Raw genomic sequence first — 17,540 nt, forward strand, 5'->3', positions numbered from 1 at the left:
TCGTTGGCCGACATTAGCTGTTCACGGGTGCGCTGATGTCATTGCGCATGATGATCACCGGCTCTATACGGTGTGATGGGGATGATGCCAAATGCGAATTGCCTTCTCTTTTTGTTTGTTTGTGCGTCGGATGCGAAGGTATCGAAGGAGGTCACACTTTCGTGCGCGTACAACATACCACACGGCATGCTAAATTCGTCCCCATATTCAAATAAGTCGACGAGAACGGTAATTGCAAAAGAAATTATCGATCGAATGTCTGTCGAGAGTGGGCACATTCGGGTGTGTCAAGAAGACCCACTTCAAAAGGCTCAGACATTCCGGAGGTATTTCGAAAGGGACAAAACAATTTCATTTACTTATTTTGGACGACCTTTGATAGGTCGTCAGTTTGTACATTGAGAATTGAAGTAAGTTTAGTAACTTTCGATCAAGCTGGAATTGAACCGAGGGAATTTAAACACTTCCGACATCCAGTCAAAATCGTTACAACATTTAGCTTTTTGTGATTTTTAATTTAATGTGAATCATAATTGTTGGGGCGGTTCGGTGACAGAGGCGGCATCGAAATCGTTCTTCATACGGCAAGACGGAATCTTGCTTGGATCGAATCCTGTCCTGGGATTGTCGGAGCTGCATCTTATAAATGCATATTATCAAGCTTTTTTGATGACATTTACTTTTTTTATGAATATTATGTTTTTCTTGAGCATAGCCCTCGATCATTTATTGACAACAGCATGCACATTTCTCATAGATCCCTTTTTCTACTGTAGACGTCCATAGAAGATCGCAAAAGTGAAAGAATTCAAATTAAATTAAATTACCCGCCAACCATTGTGCACGCTTTCATCCCGTTGGGATGTAGTTTCCTTGGGAGTGCAGATTAAAAGGGAACACCCCGTCATATCATATGTTGCTCTATCTCACCCGGGTGCTGACTAAGTCGTGGCTGGCATTTACGTCCGATCAGCTCCCCGCGGCGCGGGTTTGCCTTGTTATCAGGGGTCATAAAATTAAATAGATTTCTTTTCATCGCCATTTAACCACGCCTCCCTTCGCTGAAGCACCTTTCTCCACAAAAAAACTGACCACTTTCAAGGTGGACGTTTGGTGGAAAATTTGTTAAACCACTTCACAGATTTTCGTTCCTTCCTGGAAAGCGGTATATCTTTCGCTGCGCATATCATCGAATGTCGTCGGCTGAACGTTCCTTTGGTCCAGAGTACACGAAGATCACTATAGCCTGTGCCTTGCTGTTGACGTATTAAACCGACTCAAATTACCTGCCGGGTGTTTTGAGAACCTCCTACACCTGTGATCGACTGATCAACGGTAGTACTTGGTGGTCGCGATGGAATAGGAATAAGAACAATGAAGCTACTAATAGAAACAATAATTGTGGAACGCTTTCGGTGCCGATGTCTGAAGATTTACGAATTTATAGATTATAATTAAGTTGTACATGTTTCATTATGAACTTACAATAGAGATGGTTCTTCTACAACATGAGCAATGTGACTTTAGTGAGATCATTTTCCGACAGCCATAATCTTAAAGTTCACCGGGTCTACAAAAATAGTACATTTCGTAACAAACTATCAAAAAACGAATTCTCATAACAAGGAAGTGTTAAAGTAACAATCTATCATAACCTCATTTGAATACTGATGCAACAAAACACCAGACGCTGCTCAATAAGTCTCACATAAACCTCAAAATAGTAAGTGCTAAAACCTAACATAAATCAAACAGAATTCTCACATTTACCAGCCAATGTTGCTGAAAAAGAAGAAATGTATAACTCCACCTTATTATACCTTAGGACCAGATAGGCAGCTCTTCCTCTCTAAGTCCGTTTACTCTCCCTTAACGAGGTGACGAAAATCTGTGATGAGAAAGGCTTTCTCGCAGCCCACCTGAATCTGAAAAACGGTACGAACGGCTGGAATCCGAAGACTGGCCTTGACCACCCGTTTCACAAACCAGATTTACAGCCGAACGAAAGTTGTCACTTGCGGCCGGCTGCTGCTGCTGCTCTGTGTACCGAATCATCTCCTGTCCTCATCTGCGGCTAGCCCACTTTACTAGCTACAAGCGCACGGTCCTGGCCACTCTTTCGCGTTGTTTATGAGTAATTTTCTCAGCAGAAACAAAAATGTGAGCAATAATCTGTACAGTGTGTGTGTGTGTTATATCATAATTCACTTGAAATGATTTTATTTGTCCCCATAAAACAAGCTGCTGTTTTGCCGGATATGGTGTGACAGTAAAGTACTAAAATTCTTTGCCGGTCTTATGGCGTCTTATGCTAAGAAGATTTGATCTATAATTTATCCTACACTTAACCGTTCATCGTAGTACAATAGCTTCCCCTTACCCAAGTGGTATCGGTTACTGCATCGGCTTAGCAGTGCCTTTTGCCTGTCAGAAGCCACAAAAACGTATTAGTTCAAATTAAAAAAATTTAAATGCATTGTTTAGATTATCCATGATGTCGAGTCGAGTGAACTGCAGTCAATAATTTGTTCATTTTGTGAGTTTTATCCCTAGGCGATAGCGGATCTTAAGTTGGAACGTATTAGGAGCTTCGTAAAGTAACGCGAAATACTCGTCCAAAGGTGTTTTGTGCGACCCTTTTCGAGCGGTTTTGATCTAATAAAGTTCCCAACGCCCTTAAGACCGCCATCTCGGACGGCGGCATATTATTAGAAAGAGCGAGGAAACGATGTGGCGATAGCACTAGCAATGGAATTCGCAAGGATTCTGCCATTGGCACCCGAAATGAACACGAGACAGCTTATTTTAGATATTCCCCAGATATCGGTTCGGCTGGAAGCACGGGAAGGTAGACTTGTAAAACAGGCAACACCAAGGCATCAGATTGTTATTTTAAGATCAGAAAAACGCGCAGGAAACGAGTACGGTTTAATTCGTTAAATATGACTTACATCTCCGTCTAATTAGACAGTTTCTTAAAAGACAAATAGTAAATCGCAGGCGGAAGTTGCTTTGCTGAGATTTCCATGCAGATTCTCCCGACTCGGCCTTAACTTGAACGTTGAAAAAAGTCACTTCTTCCCCAACGACATGCAACAGTGTCGGCTCTAGTTCAGTGTTTCCTTCTTATGAGCCTGGATACTGGTAAGCCGGTTTCTGGATGATTAGTGAAGATCGGGTACGATTTTGTCATTCAACCATGTTTATTTCTCTTCCGTACCGCATCTTCCGTGCCTTTCTCTTGGTTCGGCCGAGCATGCTAGAGTCATTCAATGATGTATCCTTTCCACTGGCTTACTATTTTCACTCCATACTTGTTTCCCTTGCACCACCGCCACACCCTTTGCTCGTCCCAAACGAAACCATTAATATCCATTTTACTGTCTCCCAGCGCGCTGCCCTGCGCCACTTCGGAACGGCTTTCGGCGGAGATATGTCACCTAATCTCCTTGAAACGGCCTCAAGCTCATGTGCTTCACTGAGGTGGCGATTTTTCGGTTTCGATTTTCTAAGATGCTTTCAATCGTTGGACAGTGCGTAGAAATGCAGGACACGCTACCAAAACGATCACTTCTGGTGTTCCCGTTCACCAAGGTGCGTTCCATGTTTGTTGTTTCGGTCGCACGCGGCCACACATTCGCTCTCTAAATTTCTTACCACGACACGATTAAATCAAACACTCGATGTGGCTGGTTTTTGGAGCGACCGAAAGTGAGCCCAGTATCGGTGTTGAGGGCAATGAGAGGCGCCATTTAAAGACAACCCGTTTTTTTGTGTGTGCGTGTTATTTGATGCCGCAGGACATAAAACTAAAATTTACGCACAACTGTTTGAAGTTCAATATCTCTGTTCCAGTCTTCCCGTGTTAGGTGGCTGGTTCCACGCTTCGTTTAGAAGGATTCAGTAGTTGGGATGGCGAAAGTGAAAGGAAAGATTTGCCGTCTGGTTGAACGTTGTGCAGTACAATTCTATCCGTCATAACTCACACATTAAGCTGATATTCAATGGAAGTCGAGCGATTTTGAACTTTATTGCACATTTATTGGAAACCTAAAGTCTAATTTAATGTCTGACTGCACCAGCTCTGAGTTAATAAAAGAGTAGTTTCAACTGTAGAGCTTCCATTGCTGATGATAAGCGCCAAAGCAGAAGAAGAAAGAAAAGCACGCCGAGGAAATCAGCTCATTGTGAGGGAAAGTGTGACTGCAACTGAAAAGTAACCGAATTATGAACGCCCATCAGCCAGTTATCAATCTTTGCCTCTGACATCATTATAAAACAGTAAGATGGATTCATGAAGATAAGGTTAATCAGCGTCCTCTTTCTATCAGCGCACTACTCGCTACCCGAAGCTCTAATGTATCTGGTGACTCTGCACCTGCGGTCATACTTTCTGGCACTGGCTCGGTATGCATTAAACACAAAATTCATTCATTTCAACGGAATTGATCAGTACGAGGCATCACCATTTATATGGGGTATAGGTCGTGCTGATGAGAAAAGAAATGCAACTCGTTATGATAATGCATGTGCACACTCTTCATAGTGGTCTGTGCCGCCAGTTGTAGGCCTTTGAGTGCTGAAAAATATTTTTTCTTTTGATTTGTTTAAGAATGTCATACGCAAAACAAATCTCAGGTTGATGAAGGCTCCAGTTCGGGTAAGAGCTTTTGGAGTGGTGTGAGGATATTGTCGATTGGTTATCTTTTTTTTCTTTTAATTCCATCATTACGGTTCATTTTCAAAACTTAGTGAAGTGTGAATTGTTCGTTGAAATGATTACTACAAGAAACTACGATTTTTATTAGGAAAACGTATCCGCTGATGTTGTAACTACTGGTATGAAAATATGAGATCTTTAAGATTTGGCACATTTTAAGAATAATTAGTATTAACGTTATAAAATTAATAAACAAGATTAAAATCAAACCGGTAGTTTAAGCTTACAGTAATCCTTTAAGGCCGGGCTACATTGATCGTACTCCTGAGTGTAATTTTTGTGAACGCATACGCCATCTAGCGGCGGCGGGTCGAAGCTAGAGGCTGGTATAATTTATCTGTCAAAAAGCGTTTTGGGTCGAGGAGCCTATAATTTTGATCACAAACCAGTAAACAAACAGCTCGGTGAGTATGTTCGATATTTTGTCGTGTATGTTTTTTTGAAAATATGTGGTAATTTAACATACATATTGTATTTCTAGCCATGGAACAAGCAGGAAGCAGTGGACGCAATGAAAAAATAGTAAGTACAACTGTTTTTAACGAAAATTGTGTGTGTGTGTGTGTGAACTGTTGTCTGTGAATCGCCGGCTCGGCTCGGGGCCGCAATTGAGCTGAACATTTTATTGAAAAATGTAGTGTTTGTAGGTTTCACAAGTGCTTAAATAATTTGTTGTAGGGTTTGTCCATCTATTTCATCATTTAAACTACATTGCAGAGTGTGTGAAACTGGTTGTTCGTTTTGGTATTGTAGCGGTTTTTAGTATAGAGCGAGTTTTTTTATTCATGAGGAACGGCTTTGTCATATTGCTTGGTAGAACTTTTTTTTTTATAAAATTGTAAGCAAAATTTACCGGCCTATTTGTATACATTTAATATAAAAATAGCACGTGTTATTATTATCACTGTGGTTCCGGTGTGACGGCTAGCATGACCGAATTATCACGCGATTGTCGACCTTTCTGTTGTTTTAATTTAAATTAAAAAAGGGAAGTATTTAACTGAATTTTCTTTTTCATTCCAGGATCATGAAATGACGATTTGCCCCGCAGTACTCGGCGTCCTGACCTGTAGCAATTTATTGATTTTGATCAACATGTCAAACGGCATACAGACAGCCTGGTCGAAAATTGATGAGACACCAAGCATGAATAATTTTGGCACTTAAATTATACCCACATCTAGCTTGCGCTGGTCGCCGCCAGATGCGCTAGTGAATATAAAAATTACGCTTGCGAGTACGATCAATGTAGCCCGGCCTTTAAATGATAAATATTTGCCACTTTTTTAATTTAATTTTAAGCGTGTATGTCATGTAAATCGTACACATTTGGATTACAGAGCATTATGAGGGAATTGGTCAAAGCCTTTGTGAATATTTTATTTTTTGAATTTAAAAAAAACTGTATTTTTACAATTTTGAAATTGTCATTCCTGTAATGAAGACAAACACCTGTAACAAGCGTCGTATATGTAAAAAGATTAAAAATATGAAAAGCACCGTCTAAACGACACGTATTGAACTGCTAGCAGCGCCATCTAGCGAATTGTGACATGAACTGCGCAGCGTAATAACTGTGCAGTGCCATCTATTGAACAATAGTTGTGAAATGAGTAGATGAACGTTAGCGCCTGCAGTATAGGCAAGTTATGAGAACGATAGAGTTGGGTGCAAACCAATTTAATTTCGATTTAAAAAAATAAGACTTTTTCATTTAACTTGTTTGTGTAAAAAGTGCGATTACTTAAATTGCAATGTTGGTTTGATAGTAGAATTTAGGGGTATTTGGTTGGTATTTAACAATATCTTAAATTAACAACACATGTTCTCATATTTCTTATAAGTATGAGTTTATATTTCTTACACCGTTAAACAAGCCACGGAATTCATAGCATACAAACGTTCTTCGTCGATGACACTTCATCGGTGGACCAGCAATTCTTTAAGCAGGTCTGAACTCCGACCAGAAGAGCAATTAGGAAATTATCCAGATTGTGCTCCGGATCGTAGTATTGTTATTTCAATAGCGAACGTATTGGAGTTCCGACAATGGCATTGTTTGTGATTTGTTTCAAGTGTCTTTGGAGCTAATTTTCAACAAGACATGATGACATGAAAATAACATTGTGATTACATACAAAAGGAATGGCAGGAGGAATTTTAAAAAAAGGAAGAACATGATTTTCGATCAGACAATACGAGCCGTCATTCTTAGCAATAAATAAAATAAATTGGAATTTCCGATTAGCAATTCATGAATAAAAAAAAAAGAATTTTCGATCAACTCCTTCTCCATGTTCCAAACTTACCTCTCTTTATGTTTTGAACATCCAACATCTACTGTTTTTGTTTATTTTGGTAAAAAACTCTACTTAAATCTAAAATGGAGACACCCGGTTTTAGTTATCGGGAATCCTGCCTTAGGAGCAAACAATCAGCTGCAAGAAAAACATGTCGAGGATGTCAGAAGTGGAAGAAAAACCTTTCGTGGTGCGGTAAAATACCATGCGTTTTCGTTCCATGTTAGGGTGGAGTTATACAAAGTTGGCGCTGACCGAATACCGGTACTCAATACAATACTCACATTGCTACCGTTATAGGGAATGAAGGGTTTCTACCGTTGCAGGATGTTTTCATGATATGTCTCTATCACATTCAACAGTAAAATACACACACTTCACCTATGGTTTAGTGCTTTATTTGCACCACATACATGCACGACACAGTATCAATTGTCTACACCAACCAGAATCACGAATCACATGGGAAGGAAAATGGACACGCACGGTCTACCATTCCGGTTCATTTCTTCTCTGGGAATACTGCGTCGTAAGCCGATTTTGCCAACCCAGATACGCTGTCTTTCAGTTCGCCCAAATTGGTCGGTATTGTGGGCAATTCTAGCTGCTTATCGCCTGGTTTAACGCCGTACACGAAGTTATACCCGATTGTGGCATACTTTTTCGCCTCAACCAAACCGTGCTGCGCGTACATTTCAGCTTCCTGTGGGTAGCAGATCGACGCTACACTACCGGAACCAATCGAAGTGTAGATGATACGTTTGAAGAAGCCTCCTCGCAGACCGAAGATCAGACCGGCCAAACCACCGATTGCAATCGCTCCAACACGTGGCATTGTGTTGTCTTCCTGGTGCAGATAATCGTTAATAACTGCAAAAAACACAAAAACAAAAGGCTGTGTTTACTTGTCCATTCTAATCGCTGCGCTTGTCGGTGGACACTTACACTTTGTTTGCTTTTTTCCTTCCTCGTACAGATCAACCAGTTGCTTCTTTTGATCGTCGACTAGTTTGGATGCTTCCTGCACCTGGACCCGGATAGTTCTGAATCCTTCTTCGAGTACGGACGCAGGTCCGGTCGACTCCAGTTTGCGATGATGACATTCACAATCAATCTTCTGGTTCAGTGGTCGATAGAGTGGTAGTTCGGATGGTTTGCAGACCATTTTATTTGGCTCTTCCTTAGGTTTCGGTGCCTCTGCACCGGCACTGGCATTTACAGCCACCGCGCCAAGCAGCACGGGCGCCACTTTAGTGCTCGCCGAACGGAACATTTCAAACAGTGAATCTAGAAGTGAAATTTGTTTAATAATATGCCAACCTTTAATATAAAACGGTGCATACTTAAGAAACTTATGTAATTTTTCGTTGTTTTTCGATTTTGTCTATACAGAAATGTTGATACAAATCATATGACAGTTTGACAGACCACAAAACATAAAAAAATTCTTCCCAAACAACACAAACTGATTGAAATACGAATCACCGACATAATCCGTCAGATGGCGCTCGAACGATGGTGAGAAACTTAAAATCTAGGGTCACAAGAAACTTTAATTTTAAATTCCAGGTTTTGGTGAGTGTTTATGATATTTTCTCGCTTTGAAATCGTTTTTTGAGACCCTGCCCCGTGCATAAGCTACCTAGTCCTAATTATTGAGATTTTTTTTTAAGGCCGGGCTACATTGATCGTACTCGCAAGCGTAATTTTTATATTCACTAGCGCATCTGGCGGCGACCAGCGCAAGCTAGATGTGGGTATAATTTAAGTGCCAAAATTATTCATGCTTGGTGTCTCATCAATTTTCGACCAGGCTGTCTGTATGCCGTAACACGTGCTATTTTTATATTAAATGTATACAAATAGGCCGGTAAATTTTGCTTACAATTTTATAAAAAAAAAAGTTCTACCAAGCAATATGACAAAGCCGTTCCTCATGAATAAAAAAACTCGCTCTATACTAAAAACCGCTACAATACCAAAACGAACAACCAGTTTCACACACTCTGCAATGTAGTTTAAATGATGAAATAGATGGACAAACCCTACAACAAATTATTTAAGCACTTGTGAAACCTACAAACACTACATTTTTCAATAAAATGTTCAGCTCAATTGCGGCCCCGAGCCGAGCCGGCGATTCACAGACAACAGTTCACACACACACACACACAATTTTCGTTAAAAACAGTTGTACTTACTATTTTTTCATTGCGTCCACTGCTTCCTGCTTGTTCCATGGCTAGAAATACAATATGTATGTTAAATTACCACATATTTTCAAAAAAACATACACGACAAAATATCGAACATACTCACCGAGCTGTTTGTTTACTGGTTTGTGATCAAAATTATAGGCTCCTCGACCCAAAACGCTTTTTGACAGATAAATTATACCAGCCTCTAGCTTCGACCCGCCGCCGCTAGATGGCGTATGCGTTCACAAAAATTACACTCAGGAGTACGATCAATGTAGCCCGGCCTTTACAGTTTCACGTCGATTACAACGGTTTGAAATACCGTGACCCGTGGCTTGAAAAATGTATGCACAGTTTTACTGCTGTAGATATTTATTGTTAGTTTCTGACACTATAAAACTTTGATAAACGGAATCACACAATAAATTTGAATTTATTAAAATTTGATAAATTCACTGACCATGTCCGGAATAAGGTAAATAAAAGGGAGTAATTGTCTTGCTAATTTTTTGTATGTTACACAGAGTCATCACAAGCAATGATGATATACGGCGATTAACCGTGATGCTAAAATATAAATAAATGTGGGTACGGTACGATGATGAGGCAACAGTGGCGTCGGGCTTCATACGAGTGGGGTTCTATTCCCATCCGGAACGCGCCCTGCGTAGTGGGGGCTGACAATTCAACAACGTGGTATCAACAAGTTTAGTTAGCCACTAGATGGCCGGTGTGACCTAGAAGATCGTTAAGCCAAAACGAAGAAGAAAAGTTGAAAATGAAGATTAAAATTAAATTGAACTAAAATTAACAATCTATTACCGCATTTTCGCCTATGCTTGTTGTAAAATTTTATGGAACACACGTAGGGAAAGAAATATTTAAGGAAACTTCGATTGCTTCCTACGACATTACCTGCTGAGTCAACGTGTTTTTCGAGGCGTATGTCACAATTGTGATGGAGAATGCCGTTTGAACTGCGCATGAACATGGAGCAATATCGATCGATTTTCTTTGTGACTCCATCAAGCTTCTCGTTGCAAAATCTTTCACAGGGCACTCACGCTGTGCTGTGTTTCTTCAAAAGTGTGCGGTTATTTCATTCCGAAAGGTGCTTTTTTATTTACATGTATGCAAATATAGAATCAGAGTAAAAAAGTACTATCGCAGCAGTTCTTGTAAGATACAGTGGAATTAACAGAATGGATAAATTTTCTGTTTCAGAATAGAGGTGAATGCTAAGAAGTGATTATGTACATGTTGAACAGGGCCAATTGTTTGACGCCGCGAATGTGAAGGTCAGCAGTGGACGCTTTTGTAACAAGGGAAGTAGTTTAGCTGTTGAACATTGGATTCGATCCTTTATTGATAGTTACAGTACTCCTTTAATACTTCTAACGAATTAATTACATTTCAGCAAGCGAATAGTTCTTCTTGTGTGAATGTGCGTGTGTGGATGTGTGAATGCGATTGCGTGTCTTTAAAATGATCATATATTTGGGTCGGGATCGAAAAAATATTTATAATAATGTGCACGAGCTTTAAATTCACATAAAGCTTCAGCATATACCAAAGACAAACGCTAATACATACTCGTTACGATTCCCCAACCATCCCAATACCACCTTCCAGCAAAGTTCCTTCGCCTGCTGGCTACCGCTGCAGAAGCGCATCCATATGGACGAGACTGGCTGGACCATCCTGCGTATCCTGTCGCAGCGTAATAATGATGAAATTGCGAAAGAATTCGTCAAGCTAAAGTCGGAAGCACGGCAGGAGATTGCGGCTCAGGGCTAAAAAGGCAAAAGTTAAACAAATATGTCAGTGTTGCGTGGACCGAAAACATAATAATTCATTATTTACTATTTGTGGATATAAGAGAAAAAAGAAATTGCAAAAAAAACTACAAACCAACAAAACAAAAAAAACCCCAGACACACAAACACACAAAAACTATTCAACTTACACGAACCTAGATCCTATCAAGCGAAATATAAGACATGTAAGAGAACTAAGACACTGTAGCTATGAAGGGAGTAATATGGGATGAGTAACGAAATCTAAACGGCTATTCATTAGGAATGCTTCGGTAAAGTGATGAGGAGGTACGATAGAAACATAGAGAACGCAAAGCGAGAGAGAAAGTTGTTAGATCAGCAGTCAAACTATACACATAACTAATCCTTAACTCTCGACTATATTTCTATTCCTATGATCGTACCATCACTGTGTGTATGTGTGTGTGTGTATATCTCAAATGCAAATTATATTGTCGTCATAGTTATACAAAAAGATAACTCTTCGTCTATTGGAGCGTCTCCAGGAAGGGCAGAGCGTTGGCATCCGGACCGACGGAGTTTCCGTCCGTTCCGTTTTCGGTTAGTAAATTCTGCCCCAGGTATGGCCCACTTCCCGTCTACTACTATCACACGTGCAACCATGAAACAATCGATGTTTGGGAGCATTCCAATACGCTCCACATATCCAACTTCCTAACTCTGAATATATCTGATGTTATTCCTCTTCTGCGTTCTGATGTTATTGGTTCGATTTTTGAAAATAGTAAGATCGTTCGCTCCGTTCCGGATCAGCGTAGAGCTATTAATAGGTCCGATTGGTCAGCCGTAGTGTTGTAAGCGAAAAGCCAAATAACAAAATCGAAACACGAAAAAAGAATTAAAAAAAAAAAAAAACAATCAAAACCAATTTAAGCGAATCACCTGCAAAGTATTATGTTTTCCATACGATGTTATTGAAAAAAAAAGAAAGAGGAACAACAGCCACTAAACCAGTGCAAAAGACTTGTTGTTTTCGATTCATGCGCACAGAAACCAATAGGAAGAACCGATCGTTGAAAAAAAAAAACAAGGCTGACTGAGTTTGTGTGTCAAACAAACGAAGCAGAATTATACAACCGGTATAGTAAAGAATAAGCGACCCCACAAAGGTATCGAACTAATATAGGACATACAGATACCACTCGTACACCGTGTAGTCGTAATCGGCATCAGCATCCACGTACACGTATATAAATATCATACAAATATCATACATACGCATACGAACCTACCTACCTATCCTGCCTACTACCTGCATATATATATACACCCTATCTACCTTCCACCAACCCACACCCGACCTACCTGCCTACAGAGCACATACATATTGCATATAGGACAAATACAACAAACAAAACCACATACCAGACACGCATAGTGTCCGCAAAGCAAAGCAAGTATAAGAAGTAATCATAGTTGTAACAGAGGAATATACTAATGTATCACAGTAGCACACATACACGGTCGTAATCATAATCATAATCATCATCATAATCCATCACGATGGACAGGAGAGGGCGCCGATCAGTACGGAAGTAATAGCGATGCCGCGCATCATTACAAGCTAGGATATGTAAAAATGTTATGCACTTAGCAGAGAACAAAAAAACAAACAACAGTTGATAGAAGCTAATACAATTTGATTGTTTAAACATATTTTCTAACAATTCCTTGCTTATAGTAAGATACCAATTCCAAATAAAAACTTTTGCAAAAACAATGCACTATGAAGGTGGTTTTTTAGACAAGTTTTGCTCCTTAAACTGTACTCGTGAATATATCACTGAGCCCGGAATGCAGCCGCAGCGAACACAGAGCAAAAAGGATAAGTATAAATATTCCAAATAATACACAAATAATGTACCATAAATAACGAAGGAATCTGTTTTTATTTAGTGCATATTGAATTCGTTTTAGATTCCCGTTTGGCGTCGAATGAAGTCACGAATGCTGGGTCCAAGAACCTTCGCGAATACTGTTGGTGCTGCGCTGGTACATTCGTAGGAACCCCCCAAGCCATATGAAACGAGCCCTGTTAGTCTTCCATTACACACGAGAGCACTGCCGCTATCTCCACTGCATGTCTCCATGTTATAATAGTTCCTGGCGCACACCTGGCTGTGGAAAGGAAGGAATCAATGCGATCAATGCGAACAGTTTTCGAGACAGTCACTAAGAGTTCATAGATAGGCAAACGTACTCTGAAGTTACTTGGAATGATGCAGAACAATCACTCTCCGACACAATGTACAAGTTCGTGTAGCGCAAGCTGTTTGAAGGTGATTGGCTGTTAAGAGCGTATCTTCCCCATCCAACTACGAAACATGGTGTACCAGCAGGTACATCACTGTTCTGGAGTGCAATCCCAGCCATATTTGGCTTGCCGGCGAAGGCGTTCGAAGGCACCGTTAAAACAGCGGCATCGTAATTGTAAGAATATCTGGGATTGTAGTAAGGATGAACAGCTATTCTACCCACTGGGATTCGAACGGCTGGACTATTGAGGTAAGAACTGCCTCCGTACAAAGTTACCTGCAAACGTAAACGGCAGTTCAATGGTCTACTCTGCTAAGCATTATCATAAGCGAATCAACTCACCCTCCAAGGGCTGCTTACAACCGTATCGACACAATGAGCGGCGGTCAGAGCGTGTGAAGCCGTGATAATACTAGCACCACAGGTGAAACTGCCGTCCGTCCAAAGACTCAGTGGATATCTGTAGTTATCGATGTTCACTTCATAGCCGTTGATAATGCGTCCAGATTGTGATGCTCCATTCGCCTTAGTTTCGTTGGCCTTTCCTGCCAGCACTGCATTGGTGCAGAACAGTACCAAAAGCACTAGACTAGTAACTTGCTTCATCGTTAGCTACGTACAACTGTGCTGACCATAAAATCCTTCCCGATATTTAAAGCTCCAAAATCCATTGCTCCTCCAACGAATGTTACGGATTTGATTATATTATTTTGTTGGACGAAAAAGTAGTTGAAAATACAGGTGCTGCAAAACACCTTTCCCCTTGTGTATACCTATAGCTAGCCTCTGAGATAAATTTACATCTGTTTAAATAGCAAAACAGATTCCATGCGTTCTAAAATATGTAAAAAACCATTTTTTGTTTGAAATTTTAGTTATCATTTCAGCTTCGAGGGTTCGAGGCTATCGCTATCGCGAGGGCTATCAGAGCTTATTTAATCAAACTGACGACATTGCGGATAGAACTGGCGTACATTGAACCATCCCAAGATGGGAATTAATCGTGCCAAAAAATAATCACTTGCTGAGGACCCGGCGAACATTTTCTTCCGCTTACAGAAATGTACACAAAAAGCTGTATTTTATTTATTTTAAAAGGCACGAGCTATGAGGAAATCTGTTTTATTATTTGACAGTAACATACCGCTGTACCATATGGTTTGATTAAGCTGCATCCAATTTTTAAGATTCAGGTATAAAACCATCTGTACTAACTATGAGGAGTTGCCTTGGTATGTTTTGTGGTTTGTGTACGCCGGTAGTTTTGTGTGTTATCTACTCATGCGGTACAGAACAAACGCATTAGTTTTAAATTAACACTACATGCCATAACACGCATCCGTAACCGTCCCGATCGGTCGCCAGAGATCCTCTTGATATCTGTGCTTGGTGCTGTGCTACGTAGCGATCGCGCTGAGAGGATCCTAGCTCCGATCGATTGCTGTAGATTGGCTTATTCCCATTTCCGTATACCCGCACGGTCACAAAATTTGCATGTTAACTCTTTAGTATAAATCTCTAAGTAAAATCGACATGCAGTTCACTTGCAGTATTATCTGTGAGGCCTTCTGGGAACTGTGACGACGATGACAGATGAGACAATAGGTCCACAGGGGTCGTAGGGAAACACAGCTATGAAGACTGAAAGATTTCATATTATGGTAATAGTGGTGTACCAGTTAGAACTTCAGAACTAATAAAATTATAATTTTGTTAATATTATTATTATTTTATTTTATTTATTTCAAGTATGACGGCTTACGCCGTATTATCAACATCGCTTGTGATGACTATGTATATAAACAAGATTACCGGGGTATTTCCTCCCTATTTGTTTGCTTATCTCGGGCATGCTCAGTTTTCATTATTTTTATCATTATAATTATAATTATTTTTACTGTTTAAATTTTTCAGCCTTGCGGCTACATACATGCAACTTAATATCTAATGAAGCTCGACAGATACTAAAATAATATAAAAACTAATTTACTTAACCTAAGTCTTAAATATACAGTAAAGTATTTAAGTGGGAACGGAAGGAGATTAGGGAAGAATGAAAATTAAAGCCATGAGACGCAAGGCTTTTATCAGCACGGAGCAGATGATCTTTGCGACCAACCAACAACCACAGAGTACCTATTAGGGATAATTAAAGGAAGACGAGGATGCAAAGAGTGGGAAGTTACATAGAAGTGGATTGATGATAGGAGAGCAGGAGAATGTAGGCTATCGAGAAGAAGGGAAGCGATGATAGTGGATTGAGCAAGGAAGCGGCGATCTTGAGAAAAGCGTAAGCCCAGCAGTTGACATCTGGACTCGTAAGGAGATAGTAAAGAGGAAACCCAATCACCCAGCAATTCACGAGTAGTAAACCTGGTAAAAGTCCACTGAACCCGCTCGATACGTTCGATGTAAGCCCTAGCAGAGGGGGTCTAGACAACTGAGCAGTACTCCAGCAATGACCTGACAAACGAGTAGAACAGAAAATTGGGACACGGATGGTCGGAAAAATCGCTGTCCAAACGTTTTAACAAACCAAATGTTCTCCAAACTAATACCAGAGTAAATCCAAATCCCTAGGTCATTGATGACCAAAACACGGTTTACATTGACGCCACTGAGAACATAAGGGCACTCAATAGGAGTTCGGGAACGACTAAATGAATTGTACAGGACATATTGTATTGTGAATTAAGTGTACAGGACAAATTTTAAGGATGATTATATCTGTTGTAATAAAATACATATCAATTCAGCATTTAAAAGAAATCAAAATAAGTACATCGCGTTTTCATACAAAAAGGCTTTGTTTTCCAGGAAACTCGTCGCCTGAGGGACCGCCTCATCCAAGGAGATTTCTCACGAGGGGTTTTAATGCCCAAGCACTGGCCGTATTGCACTCATGACACATTGAAACTGATCAATAAATTGAAATATCTTGTGTGAAACAATCTTCATTAGTTTGAGACGCCGGCAATGGGCAATGGGCAAAAAAAAATAAAATAAGGTAGGTAGAAAATATGCATACTTTATTTATGTGTGGCAACTGGTGATCGATTTTGCGACAATTGATTCTGCAGTACTGCTGGAATGTTTTCCTATGATTCAACGAAATGATTGATTTTTTTTTTCACATTCCATCATGCAATTAATAACATTAAAAAAAAAACTATAAAAAAAAATTCAACCGCCTATATCAAAGCCATTCCAGTGGCGGGCGTAACCTGCTATTGAGCCTGGTGGCCGCATTCGCATCATAGCAGCATCCGGCATTCATCCAACCGACAGCAGGCTTGGCTTCGCTTCGTGCTGCACGTACCAACAACCAGGTCACACACAAAGAACCAGATCTCATACCCGCTGGAGGTTGGATTTCCATTAGAAAATTGAATTAAAAATCTGAAACACACCAAATGGATCCTCCCCACGCTGCTTCGGATGAGACACCAGGCGGAGAGATGGTAGGACAACTGGTGATCGATACTCGTAAGCATGGACCCGGTGGTGTTGCTTCAGCACGTGAGAAGTGGAATAACGACAACAACGATTGGGGCTGGCAAACAACACCAGACACACTCACCAAATGGACTGGCAAATCGAATAGACCCCCGATCCTGACCCGAGAGCATCTTTATCCTGTCGGTGTCTACACGGAAGTTTGCAGTTCGCTGAACTACAGACATGCGTCCACCGATGGCGTCTGGAAATGAAATAAAGCCGAAATGCCAGCACGTATCACAGCGGCAATTAGGATGTGACGCGAGTAGCTCTCCTACTAGTGTGTCCATTATTGCGCGCCATATATTGTGTACGATAGCCATTTTGCTTTATCCCCAGCAAGCTTCATCTACAGTACAATTTTGTTCTTCATCACTGCCTTCCATATCCGGTCAACGATCTTTACTTGGAATGCCGGGATGCATCCGGGATGGATTCTTCTCGGAGGTGCATAAAAACAGACGAACGACAAGAGACCCTGCAGATGTGAGTGGTCGTGTGTATGTGTGTGTCCTTTTGATCGGAAGGCAAATGCAGTGGGAAAATTGTCTCGTTCTGTGGGTCAGCTAGAAAGTAGTGCTTTCCCTTCATGCTCTACCATTTCGTCGAAACTGCTTGGCTCGTTATTTGGCGTTCAACTGAAAGAAATGACATCACATGTGATGCGGGAAAACAAAATTAAGAAAACTACTACTAACCAGCAAACCGACATAGCGAGAAAGAGCATTTA

General features: G+C 40.5%; 2 protein-coding genes across 2 annotated transcripts; both read right to left on the reverse strand.

Moving 5' to 3' along the window:
- Positions 1-7,411: 7,411 nt before the first annotated feature.
- Positions 7,412-8,438, reverse strand: LOC126558959 (MICOS complex subunit Mic27). The gene is made up of 3 exons (XM_050215050.1): positions 8,364-8,438; positions 7,966-8,307; positions 7,412-7,890 (listed from the first exon to the last, which is right to left on the reverse strand). Exons 2-3 carry the CDS (start codon positions 8,291-8,293, stop codon positions 7,523-7,525), a joined length of 696 nt encoding a protein of 231 aa, XP_050071007.1. The 5' UTR covers positions 8,294-8,307; positions 8,364-8,438; the 3' UTR covers positions 7,412-7,522.
- A 4,531-nt stretch (positions 8,439-12,969) lies between these two features.
- On the reverse strand, positions 12,970-13,963 carry LOC126558860 (trypsin delta-like). Its single transcript, XM_050214938.1, has 3 exons — positions 13,655-13,963; positions 13,257-13,588; positions 12,970-13,174 (listed from the first exon to the last, which is right to left on the reverse strand). The coding sequence occupies exons 1-3, from the start codon at positions 13,916-13,918 to the stop codon at positions 12,970-12,972; spliced, it is 801 nt and encodes a 266-aa protein (XP_050070895.1). The 5' UTR covers positions 13,919-13,963.
- Positions 13,964-17,540: the final 3,577 nt, after the last annotated feature.

The sequence above is a fragment of the Anopheles maculipalpis genome, chromosome 2RL, assembly GCF_943734695.1.
Source record: "Anopheles maculipalpis chromosome 2RL, idAnoMacuDA_375_x, whole genome shotgun sequence".
Lineage (NCBI taxonomy): Eukaryota > Metazoa > Arthropoda > Insecta > Diptera > Culicidae > Anopheles > Anopheles maculipalpis.

Excerpts from the sequence above, each read along its gene's own strand:
- LOC126558959 (XM_050215050.1), bottom strand. The coding sequence starts at position 8,293 with ATGTTCCGTTCGGCGAGCACTAAAGTGGCGCCCGTGCTGCTTGGCGCG. Across the intron at positions 7,891-7,965 it reads AGGAAAAAAGCAAACAAAGT|TTATTAACGATTATCTGCAC; the intron begins GTAAGTGTCCAC and ends TGTTTTTTGCAG.
- LOC126558860 (XM_050214938.1), bottom strand. The coding sequence starts at position 13,918 with ATGAAGCAAGTTACTAGTCTAGTGCTTTTGGTACTGTTCTGCACCAAT. Across the intron at positions 13,589-13,654 it reads TTGTAAGCAGCCCTTGGAGG|GTAACTTTGTACGGAGGCAG; the intron begins GTGAGTTGATTC and ends TTACGTTTGCAG. Across the intron at positions 13,175-13,256 it reads TCATTCCAAGTAACTTCAGA|CCAGGTGTGCGCCAGGAACT; the intron begins GTACGTTTGCCT and ends TCCTTTCCACAG.